Here is a 13,102-nt window from a genome sequence, read left to right as displayed (position 1 = left end):
TGTTGAAGTTCAGTAAATAAAGGTATTTTCTTCCATTTAATAAAGAAACATTATGGTTTGGCAAACAAACTTTATAACTATGGCGATCCTTTTGACTTCAGTAAATACATGTGAAACAGATCTAGTCTCTTCCATTGTCTGACTTTTCTATTTATTAAAAAAGCAACACAAAACCCAACCAGCAATTAGTTATCATATATATATATAAAAGACATTAATTTGTCAATGTCAAGCCTGTGAAGGGAAAAAAAGCATCCATTTTTCTTAACATCCTCAAATGTTAGTTGAAGATATTGCTGCAAAATTCTGTTTTCTTCCCTGTGCTATCTCATCCTTTGTTTTCAGCTCATCTGATGGCATCTTATTGTATAAGGAACAAAAAAATCAGCAAGTTTATCTGAATGCAAGTCTCTGGTGTCACTTTGATGACTGTTAGATTGGTGTTATGTTCCTTCCCTATTTTCCTGGCTTATGTAGAGTTAGAGAATGATACCAGGCTTATCTCTGAAAGCAAGGAACTATTTATAGGATGTAGAAATACTGTCTGTATGTTTCTTTTCAAGTCTATACAACACAAATTGATTTTTTTTTTTTTTTAATTTATTTTTTCTAACTGGTACATCTAAGGACTTTAGGACAGAATAAACACAAGAAAGGTGAGAAACAGAGCATGACTATAAACCAGTATTTGTTTTCTGAACTGCAGGTAACGGGACATTGATTGGAGCATCTGCAAATGTTGTTTGTGCAGGAATTGCTGAACAGCATGGTTACGGCTTCTCTTTCATGGAGTTTTTCAGGTAAATTTTAAACTTCTTTCTTTAAATGTGTCTTTTTTTTTTTTTTTTTCTTAGACACACAGTGGATCCTCCAATGAGAAAATCTATTGAATAGGTCTATAAAATAGATTTGTTTCTTTACTGTAAGGGTGACAGAGCACTGGGGTTATGGTGTCTCCTTCTTTGGAGATATTCAAAACCTACCTGGATGTGATTCTGTGCAACATGCGTTAGGTGACCCTGCTTGGTAGCGGGCTTGGACCAGATGATCTCCAGAGGTCCCTTCTAACCTTAGCCATGCTGTGACTCTGTGTTCCTAATTTGTTTTTGGGAACTGAAATGCCAGCAAAAGGCTGCTCATGTAATTTTTATGTAGTGTGGATAGAGTGTATAAAGGTGTTGTGATTACATTGAAACCCTGGGAGAAGGTGGGATGCCCCAGTTCAGACTGAGTAGAACTTCACAATCCCCTTAAGTAAACTGATTTATCTAAAGGCAATTACTATTTTTTTTGGCCACCTGCTCAGCAGCTCTAAGTGAAAATGAAATCAATGGTCAGTAGCAGCTCAAGTTGTTGTTTAATACTGGTTTAATTATTAATTAATAATTGTTTAATAACAACAAGGGAACAACATGAAGTTCTGTTGGGGGAAGTTCAGGCTGAATATTAGGAAAAGGTTCTTCACCGAGAGTCTCTAAATCAAGTCTTCACAGGCTTAGGGTAAGCAGATACAAAGATGTTTAAAGTGTAACCAGTCCTTTCAGCATTATTCACTGGAATTTACTCTTTGGAAAAACTGAAGATGATATTCAGACGTTCTGAAGTTACCTTCTTTATGTATGCTTTCAGTGGAAATAGTTACTGAGGAAAGCTGTGGTAATTGTGAGGAAAGATGGGACAACTGAATCCAGAACAGTCACAGGAAGGTAGTGTTGGATATTAATTAGCAGAAAGAACATAAAAGGCCACTTTTACTAGCTTCTCATTCCCTGAGCAGGCAGTTCATGAGTTCTTCCCTAACTTGCCTTAGGAAAAGATTTATTTTAGTCAAATGTACCCTGATTCAATATACTCAGAGGCTTCCCCTGGTGTTAAAAGGTATTATGTGTATCTTGAAGATTTTGATCTTGCGTACTTTTATTCATGAAGGTTTCCTCAAAGAACAGAGTGATTCTTTTCTGCATTTCTTCCTTGTTTTCCCAGGGTCCCTCATTAGGTTTCACACCTCTGATTCAAGGTCTTCTGTAGAGCTTCTACCAGTGTCTCAAAACACCTCCAGGGATGGGGCATTCACAACCTCTCTGGGCAACCTGTTCCATTGACTCACATCCCTCTGAGTGAAGAATTTCCTTCTAACCTCTAATCTAAATCTTCCCTCTTTTAGCTAAAACCATCCCCCCTTGTCATGCCATTATCTGGTTGAGCAAGGAGTCGCTCTCCATCTTTTTTATAAGTCCCCTTTAAGTACTGAAAAGCCTCAATGAGTTCACCCTGGAGCTTTCTCTTTAGCTTTCTCTTTTCTTTTTTGATGTGAAGGTAATTACTGAGTGACAGCATATATAAGTAAGCAGAAGGCAGGGAAAGATAATATGCATAGTATGATTTTTAGTCTGGCTATCAAAGAAACTTGCAATCATAAACAAGACAATTGACATAAAGGAGGGCTGCCTGTGTAATACTGATACTATTTCTTTTAGCAAATGATCAAATAAAGACAGTATAGTCTTCTTGCCTGAATGATTTCCAGAGGTCAACATAGAAATTTTATATCTATCAAGGGTGTAGAAAATTTTGTTTTTCTTGAGAAGACAGAGAGCATTGAAGATGTCTCTTCTAACTGAGGTACTGCATTTTTTGTTAGCTTTAAATTTTTGCTAATCTATCTCTGAGTTTGTTTTTCATATAGCATCACACTAGGTCAATCTGCCCTATGGATTATGAAAATGACCCACAGAAATATTTTTGTTACCAATGAAAAATTTGCTTCCAACTTTCATAGCATAAGAAGTGCTCATTGCTGTAGGGTCTGTAATTATGTGTTTCTACATGCTAATAAAATTGCTGGCTTGAGTTTTAATCTTCTCTTTAAGAAATGCATGTATAACCTTTTAAATGTACGTGGTATTTCAAACATAAAATAAGTAATGTTCCATCATCTTTCTTCAGTACAATACCAATCACCACTGTGTGTCTTTGATATATAATGTGATTTAGAAAAAATAACAAAAAACAGATAAATGCTTGAGCTATATGACAGGAGAAGAAAGTCTTCTCCTGGAAGAAAGGATTATGGGAAATGCTCTAATTTTATTTAATGTAATTTTTGTCTGACTGTGAATATATCATGACGTGGAATATATAGGCAAAAGAGGAATGGATTGTATAACTATGTATTAGGATGAGTATATGGGAGAGATGATTTGATACATGAGGAATTCAATCTGCCTGGAAGAACACGGTATGAGCCCAAGGGACCTAATTTAGATAACAGTGTTAAAGTTAGCTGGGCATGATCCTGCAAGTGTTGTGCATATTTTCAGGTTTTGCATTTTTCTGTTACTTTTCCTTCGTATGGTATCTGAAGATCTGAATTAATATTCTGTCTTCACTGGTAGTAACAATTATTTGGAAGTGTCAAAAAATATTGGTTTCTGATAATAGCTTACTAAAAAATGTTCTCAACATAGGATTTATCTTGGGAGTTATTCACAGCAAAAATATTTACAGTAGGATATCCCTGCTTGTATCCCTTTATCCCAGCATGAGAACAATCATAAAATCACTGAATGGCTTGGCTTGGAAGATTACTTAAAGATCACTTAGTTCCAACCCCCATGCCATAGGCAGGGATGCCACCCTTGATCAGGTTGATCAGGTTTGATCGCACTTGATCAGGTTGGCCAAGGCCCCATTCAACCTGGCTTTGAACACCTTCAGGGATGGGGCATCCACAACTTCTCTGGTGATCATCCATAATGACTGTGAAACAGTGCTTCCGGTGGAAATTATCATTCATGCACACGGGAGGACAAATGTGGTTTCCTTTCCTACTCCTGTGTATCCTATTTACATGATTTAAAAAAAAATACTTAAAAAACAAACAAACAAACAAACCCAACATTAGGCTCTGTAAAGCCATATAAATGGCTTGATTATGTGTTAGATATTAGTAGTCCTGTTCATTCCAGTTCAATTAGTGTCATTTTTTCTTCTTTCCTTGTTATTAACACCACTCTATGCTAAACACTGTTGGTAGTTTAAGGCTGATTCTGTTCAGAATAAAACCCGCCCTGTTACCTTGGATGTGAACTTCAGTGGTGGAGACTTCAGCTGAGCAATGTGGCATTCAAACGCCTGAATACAATTCACCTCTGGGCTTTCTATCAGCTGTGAAACTCCAGAACATACGTTTTCAGGATGCTTAAAGTTCAATGATTCAATGAACTGCTGTGGAATGGTTAATGAGAAAGACACACAGGTTAGCCTCATCTCATTTCCCACAACTTTTATGATGAGTAAAGAAGAGTAACGGGTTAAATGGGTCATGGGTTAAATGCTGATATATGACACGATAACAGACTTCTGCACAGATAAGTATAAACACAACACTTCAACAAAGACATTAGTTCAATCTGTGCAAGTTTTTGTTTTACAACTAATGCCTCATTAAACTTGTCTTTGAAAATCCATGTTTGCTTTTTTTTTTTTTTTTTTTTTTTAGGTATATTGCATCATCTTTTTTGTCTTTATCTTGGCTTCTTTGCTTATGTATGGAAAACATTAGAAGGTTTATTAGAAATACCTTATTTTAACCATAAACTTAAAATACATTTATACATGAAAATGCTCCATTCATTAATACACTTAGGGAAATGAGTTTAAAAAATATACTCTGGACTTTAACATCCTATTCACTATTGTATTAGGAAGGGCAAAGCTTTAGACTATCTGTTGATTTTTCAGCTGATCTTTCACTGAGGTAGAAAGGTAGTAAATTTTTCAGTGTTAGATTCTAGGCTGGGCTTGTTAAGAAGAATGCCAGTTTTCTTTCAGCTATCCAAGAATAACCATTGCAAGATTTTAAATTGTCAGCACTGGCCAAATGAGTACTCTTAAATAAGCAAATGCCACATTAACATCCATTTCAATTGATTAAGGTGAACTTTGCTTATTTTAAATAGTTGTATACTCCATGAACTGAAGTATTCTTGCAACAGTGTAGTACAAACCATTTTAAGAATAATTCATGAGTTATAAGCGTTTATGAATGTGTCTTTTGATTTTTATTTAAGAATAAGAACTACCATAAATGGAAAGATGAACTATTGTGTTTTGTCATATTTTTTGGAAGAAAAAAAAAGAAAAAAGGAAAAAGACTATTTTGAGCCCTTAAATGTGGAGATATTTCATTTTCAAACTTGAAATAGGAGTTTTCTGTACCATGTGAAGTTTTATGTGGAGTTTAACAAACGTATATCTTCTAACTAAAGTCAGTATCTTTGAATTATTTGGCCTGTGGGCATACAAGCATTGTTTTTCCTTCTCTTTTTGCTGTGAAGTCTTCTGGATTTGCAAATCACTTTTCACAAAAGATAGATGAAATCTAACTAATTAATCTTAGTTTAAGCTGCATAAGATTCTGTTATTCATTTTTTTTAATTCTATTTTTATTGTTTTATATTTTGAAGACTATGAAATGAAACATACCATTTTCAAAAATCTGAAAAAGAGCTTCTAGAAAACAATTGCAATCATTCATTTTCTTCATTGGGCTCTATAGGAAGCATTGATTCTCCAGGAACGTACATGCCACTTTGCTATCGTGGGTTATTCTCACAAAGCAGTATCCAATGAGTTAAAGGGACTTAACAATGCAAGGAGCAGATATGAAGTATCATGGTCCTTCACTTTGTCCTTGACCATAAGTCTTCCATTTTGACATATGAGTTCAAATGTACTGTATCTCCAGTCTAGCATTTCTATTTCTCTTTCCTTCCTGTAGAAACCAAAGGGGAGAAGGTAATGGGAGAAGAGGTGGGGAGGGAAAAAAATGGATAAGAGATGCCTTTGTGTGCCCAGATCTCACTTCAGATTGGAGCTGGTACATAGCTAGAATACAGCTTACTTAGAGACTGCTCATGTTCTGGTGCAAGGTTTCTCATGCTGCTATTAACAGCAAGCAAAATGTCTCACTTTTACTCCTAGCTTCCTATACTTCACCTGTATTTGTCTTAGCCCTCTTCTCTACTGCCATGGTGTTGAACTGTGAAATTTAATGTGTTTTGACATAAAGATGAACACTGAAGCACAAGTAAAATCAAATATGTGTCAGAATGGAGTGATGCTTGTAGCTAACACAAAGACAAAAATTGTGATTTCTTCTATTGCATTTTTTTGCCTTTACAATAGGGCAGTCCAAAAATAATAAATAAATAAATAAATAAATGAATCACTCTAATATGGTGGTTTTAACCACTATCTGTGAAAGAGAAGTTCACTATCACCTTAGCTCAGTATTTGTGAAAGACTTAAAATCTTTTCTTATTTCTTTACACTCTAGTTTAATGCTGAAGTTTTTATAAATGATATTTTCCCTATGACAATTGCACATGAATTGTCTGGCCCAGGTTTTTAGTTGCAGACTAACTTGTGCTGAAAAGTGTATTTGAAAATCAGAATATCTGCTCCAAAGAACAATTCAGTGCTTCTTCAGTGTCTCTTTAAATAGCAGTCATGTAAAAACTTGAAGAATGAAATGCTAGAAAAATCTGCATTGAACAATTTTTCACTGGTAGGTGGTGGAGTTTAAATAAAAGTCCTTTTGTCTGACCATGAGGGTTCATATTTTAACACTACTAACATTGGCTGAGATCAGTTGAGACTATTCACCTTTCTAGCAGGCTTTTAAAAGGCAAGTAAATTACCACATTTTTCATTTCACTGAATTTGATTTCTACCAGATACTCAAACTATTTTGAGTGGTACTGTATCTGAATGTACAGCATTTCATGTTTAGATATAAGGTCTTATAATTAAAATGTGTTACCCAGTTTTAGGAGCATGTGGAGTGAAAACAGGCTCTCTAAGTGATTAAACTTCTACAGTATCAAAGCAGGAACTAATCTGGAGCCTTGTGCTGTAGTTTATACTTTCTGTTGAGGTGCATATGCTTTTTTTTAAAAGCTAAAATGCACAAAGTGAAGTTCATATGTACCATTATGTTGTTAGGCTTTTCGTGACTGTGGTTGAAAAATAAGATAATAATAAAAGAGCAAACATGGAGACTGTTCATTCAGAGAGATTTTCTGTAGTTAAGAGGTCAGTGCATTATTTTCTGAGAAAATTCATCAATGTCAGTAGTGTTAATGAAGATGTGGGACACGTGTCAAGTATTATTCTATCCACATCTCTACTGCCATTGTGGTCTAGTGCTTGTTTAGTAGATAACTAAATGAAAACTGTGCCAGTACTTTACATGCTGTGAGTAGGTCCACGTAAGAAGAGAGGGGAGAGCATCTTCATTCTCTTTCTAGTTACACCACTCACTGATAATCATTCCTAGCCTCATATTGCCTGCTTTTTTACTAAGATTAGAGGAATATTTCTGTCAAGAAGAGAAGCAGGATTTAAATAGCCTTTGATACTTTCCCTCATCATGTCTTGAAAGTAGAAGCTGGACTGAATTTCTTCTTGTTACCATCTCAGTTCATATAGCACAAGGAAAAGGCAAGGGCCTACTTTTGATAGATGTGGCTCCTAGTTAGCCTGTGTGCTGTATAGTGCTGAAAAAGCTGTATGTTATACAAAGGGAAAAATATAATAATGCAAATTGTTAATCTTTACCTCATTTAGTATTTATTTTATTTTATTTTATTTTATTTTATTTTATTTTATTTTATTTTATTTTATTTTATTTTATTTTATTTTTTATCCTGAAACGAACAGATTATTTTTGAAATGTGGGTTAACCTTGGATGGCTGCCAGTTACCCACCAAGCCACTCTCTCACTCATCTCCCTCAGCTGGGTTTTCTGCCTTTCAGGTGGTCAGAACAAATCCTGCCTTTCCGTAGCCATTTGTTATGGCCCTTCAGGACAGCGTAAATAGCACACATATGAAGAAGTGAACTAACAATAATCCTGCTAAGTATTTCCAGATCATTTTTATAGACTTTTGTATAGAACTTGTGTATAGGATTTATTGGAAACATTTCTGTCTTTTATTTCAGTTTCACAGCCATGTGCTTTAATCTCTCTTCCTATTTTTCTGTCTGAAAGATAGCAGCTACTGCATAGGTTTCTCTTGATCTTGCAAGTTTTTTATGTATTTATTTTTTTAAATTATTCTCATAGTGTGTCTTCTGGAAAGGTTCTACATTGTTGCCTTTTGGCTAAGTTCTTGCCTTTTAAAAAGCAAATTTGGAATCTGTACTGAAACACTGTTATTTCAATTTGTTAAAAAACTGTGAATATTTGCCTTACCCAGGTGTTGGCCAGAATGAAAAAAATCATTTGATTTCTCTTCATGTGCCATATACACTATTAATGTGAACTTTCTTTACTAATTTGTTTCTTTGTGACTGAAACTTCATATGTCTTTAAGAGAATTCACTCTGAAGCACGCTGAATTCCATTCTTACTTCTCCCACTGTAATGAGGAGGTTTTAAAATCTTAAAAGTGTGATCTTAGCCAGAGCAGGAGGTCTACGTATAGTAATGCTGATAAATGAAATGTTTAAAAAAAAAAAAAAAAAAAAAAAAAAAAAGAATTTGAGCAATATGGCTATGAATAATGAAAACAAGGAGAGAGAGAATAAAATTGAGGCCATTCCAAAAGACCAAAAGCTGAAATCAGCAAAATTAAAAAAAATATATCAAAATCTGTCGTGTTTCTTATATATGATATATTGGTGAAGGCTGTTTATAGTAAAGGCTATTTACAGTGACTGGGAAAAGAGTGAAATACAGGTTTATGACTTATGGAGTCCTTTGCTTTCATTGCTTCATTGGGAACTCATTAAAATCGATGGTCTCTGTTAAATTCCAAAGACTTTGGATTAAATTGTTGACTGTGATATTCCTATCCATTATTTTCATTGACGTACAGATAGCAGGTGGCCATTGCTTTATTAATATACTGGAATGTAGTATATTTTAATATTATATATGCTTACATATATAAACTGTGTGAGAATAAAGGCAACCTAAATGGTCTCATTTTAGAACTGTCACTGTATGGGTTATTTGGCCTAATAAGTAATCTTGTTAGAAACATGGCAGTATTTATATACAATACATAGTCTATCACATTTTATTACTTAAATGTAGTAATATTAAAAAAAATGCTCCTATTTGCCATGAGCATGGGAGCAAAGTAGGGGTCCGGAGATCTCTGGGCTTTAATTTTGAAGTTAAATTTGCCATCTATAAATTTTGCCTCTCAGGCACAGATAGTTGTTTTTTTTTTTTTTTTTTTTTTTTTTTAAGGTTTTACAGGAATATCGCTTTTGACAGATTGATTGTGTGACTTCGTGTTGCTCTAATAACTTCTTTTTAATGGGAGAACTTTGATTGATGTCAGACTCAAAAGTTCAGTGACAATGTGCCTTCTCTGAGTTTAGAGGTTAAAAAAAATTGACACTTTTGTATGCACAGAATAAACTGCCATAAAAAATATTAATTCTATGACTATTTGATAGAAACATATTCAAAATGAATGGTCAGCTTTTCTGTAAGCTTTGAGACAGTGAATATGACTCTATTAATAAAACAAATCAACAACCATTACTGAAATAATTAAGAAAAACATAATAAGCCAGGGCTTGTTGTAATTACAGTTGCAGATAGAGTAGTATCAGGCTTGGAAATATTTAATATTTCTGATTCTGTGGAAATTCAAAAAATACTTTAAGAACTATTATTAATTAACAACTAATTTCTGAACTATTCTGGCAAATTATAGCATAGAAAACATTTTTGTTTTAATGCAGATTGCTGTTAAAAAAAAAAAAAAAAAAAAAAGAAGAATGTGCTAAAGCACACTGCTGTTGGAGGTACAGCATGGTTTTCTGACATTAAGAACATCTGAATGGAGGAGCACCTGAGGAACCTTGAATGAGGTCCTGGCCCATGAGATGGATGGGGTGGAGCTTTGAGGGGGTATGCGCACGGGCAGTGTGGTCAGTGAGGACCCTTGGGGCTATGGTAATGCAACTGAAAATCTGATGAAGTGTAACTTGACCAACATGAACAGTGTCTGCAGGCTATTCTGTCTGGTGTGCATATAGCAATAAGGCACAGCACAAAAACCTGTGCATTAAGAAGTGTGAATTTCTATAGTTTTATATATTATTTTAGAAGAAGTTTAGTGTGGTTAGTGGCCTTTCTGGGTCAACCTTCACCTCACAGAAGTTAAACATTTTCCCTATGGTCATGTTACTCCAGGATATTCTGCTTTTTCCTTTCAGAGAACAAGACCACATAAAAATGTTTTGAAGTATTGTTCAACTTGTGTTGAAATGCACCTCATCACACCTGAGTTCATCCCTTTAATTCAAGCTATTCATTTGTGTTCCTTCTGCAGTCAGTGGAGAGGAAAAGGGAAAGACTTGTCCTGACATCTTAAAGGGATATGTGAGATGGGAAGAATTACTTTATGGAAGCCCCATTCTCATATCTGACTAAAAATAACCACCTACTCCTGTGTCCTAAAGCTAAATAATACAAATCATATATTTGGTAAACCATAAGTATAGTTGATTTTTTTAACAGCTCTTAGGTAAAGACTTTAGTATAGCATATATATAAATATATTGATATATGACATTATTTTTACTACTTCCTGATTCATGAGAGCTAAATGGTGAAACCATTCATTCTTGACAATTTTTAGTGGATAATTAATTTAGTGGATAATTTTAGTGGATAATTAACAATTCTACTTAAAAACAAGCAAATTAAAACAACATCAATTTAAAAATAATTAAGACTTCTAACCATTCTAATGCAATCTTCAGACATTATTGACCAATGAAAGCAGTAAATTTCCCAGGCTAATTTTATCCAAGAGAAGTGTTGAATAAAAATTGAATAAATGTACTGTTATAACAATTTATATTCTGCTATGTTCATATAACAAAAATATCTTGAATCTCAATATTATAATGAACTTTAGGAAGGGGTGCAACATGTTCATCTATGTTCATTTTTCTTTTTAACTCTCTACTCTTTCTTCTCTTTGTCCCCTAATGTTGGTCTGCTTTTTCCATCTATTCATATCTCTTTCTTTGTTATTTCCTGCCCAGTAGCATGTAGAATTTTTTTTTCCTCCCATAGAGATATGCAAGAATAAGAGGATGCTCAAGGGAGACCTTATTGCTCTCTACAACTACCTGAAAGGAAGATGTGGGGAGCTGGGGGTTGGTCTTGCAGATAACTAGTGATAGAACTAGAGGGAATGGCCTCAAGTTGCACCAGGGGAGGTTTAGGTTGGAGATTAGGAGACATTTCATCTCAGAAAGAGTGGTTAGGCATTGGAATGGGTTGCCGAGGAAGTGGCAGAGTCCCTGTCCCTGGGAATGTTAAGGAAAGGTTGGATGTGGTGCTTAGGGACATGGTTCAGTGGATGACATTGGTAGTAGGGTGATGGTTGGCCAGATGATCTTGAAGGCCTTTTCCAACCTTAATGATTCTATGATTCTAATGAGAAAGGCAGAGAAAAAGACCTAATACTTCAAAAGTAAAAGCTTCTGAACAACTGTTAGGTGAGTGGTCACGTCTTCACATTGGGACCTTTCTGAGTTGAGTTCAAAACTATTCTTCATCTGGCTAAATAAATGGAAAGGACTTTAAATGATAAACACCTTCTTTAGCTAACTACCTGCTGTTTTGGGGCTGTTGAGGGTCTTGTTCTGATTTTCATATTTAAAAGTCTGTTTCCCTGGGCCTGGTTGTGAGCAGAGGACAGGTAAAAGGCCCTGAGGACACTGGGGAAGGTGTTGTCCCTAGAACCTTAGGCTTAGGACAGCCTGGGGCTTTGACTTCAGCATGGCTGGGCAGCTCTCCTCCCATTCTACTACTTTTCTTCACGTAGACTTTATCTCCAAACACTGCAATGACCATATTGTTACTTTCATGTAGTATAAGTTAGGCCTAAGGGGCCATGCTTTCATGAGAATGAAGCATATGGATAATACATTCAGTTGTATCCTAGGAAAGTCTGAGTGGCTTTCCCTGAACATCTCAGTCTTATTGAATATTGTGCATGAATGCTTGGGCAACTAGTCACAATAATTGTATTTCACCTTTCATAAAAAATACGCACGCAGCAAGCAGACATCATTTGTCCAGAGTATTCAGAAGGTAAAAAGGAAAGGAAACTGACTTGTTTTTGTTTTTCCAACTGAGAAGAGTATATTTAGCTAACAACCTAAAGTTCTTTACCAGCCAGTCATATAATATGTTAAAAATAACACTTTTGCTATGTTTGCTTCATCTTAAAGTTCTCATCCCTGTGAAAATATTTTTTATGCTTCTGTTGTCATGTGCTATATTTTTAATTTCATTTGAGTTTATCAGATTTATGAGAATTACTTCTGTAAGAATTGTGTTTTGTGTATAGACACAGGTATAATTTTTGAGTCTGATCATGCATTTGATAGGAACCTTAATGCTAAAGTGGCTAGTTGGAATTTTTGCTGCACAAGAAATACAAAATTAGCCATTTATGTTTTTAGATCATAGAAACACCTGTGGTCCCATAATAATTATTCTCTATCAAACTCATAATCGTCTTACAACTTTTACTCAGGTTTCTTTTTTAACGTTTTTTTTTGCCTGGCTTCCTACATCCTTTGCTATGTTTCTAAATAAGTGATTTATGATTTTTCCTTAGATGATGACCATCTAGGGATAATTTTGAAAAAGGAGTTAGTTAAACCCGTGATATGAATAGAATTTTTGCAAATTTCAACATTAACTGTGATTATTTGTGTATAAATTATTTCATTGAAAGCAGCTATCTATCAGAAATAAGTTCCTGCTGAAAATGATACAGTAGTCTGGAATTAAAGTATTCTCATTGGTAGGTGCTGATACTTGTCATAAATCACATAATTCAAAGAAGTATGATGTTTGTTCAGAGGGGAACACATTCTGTCTTTATACACATACAAATATGCATTCCAATGGCAAAGCTGTTAAGGATTTAATTAATTGCATTGCCATTTAACATCAAAATAATCAAAGCCTTCCTGGTGCAAGAACAGTAAATCAAACACCATCTGGTTATTGCCCAGGGCCTTCATGGCATAAACTACATTTTT

General features: G+C 34.7%; 1 protein-coding gene across 1 annotated transcript in view; it reads left to right on the top strand.

The window, feature by feature from the left end:
* The window catches only part of OCA2 (OCA2 melanosomal transmembrane protein), a gene marked incomplete at both ends in the record, with an annotated part of 186,299 nt that overhangs the window by 149,187 nt on the left and 24,010 nt on the right, over positions 1-13,102 (top strand). Inside the window, one exon of the mRNA XM_082773952.1 lies at positions 707-800. Coding sequence (XP_082630078.1) covers positions 707-800 — 94 coding nt within the window. The remainder of the gene's footprint in view (positions 1-706; positions 801-13,102) is intronic.

Source organism: Aythya marila (assembly GCF_965140915.1).
Source record: "Aythya marila genome assembly, chromosome: 1".
Lineage (NCBI taxonomy): Eukaryota > Metazoa > Chordata > Aves > Anseriformes > Anatidae > Aythya > Aythya marila.
The sequence above is the reverse complement of the archived record's forward strand: the minus strand, read 5'-3'. Positions and strand labels throughout refer to the sequence as shown.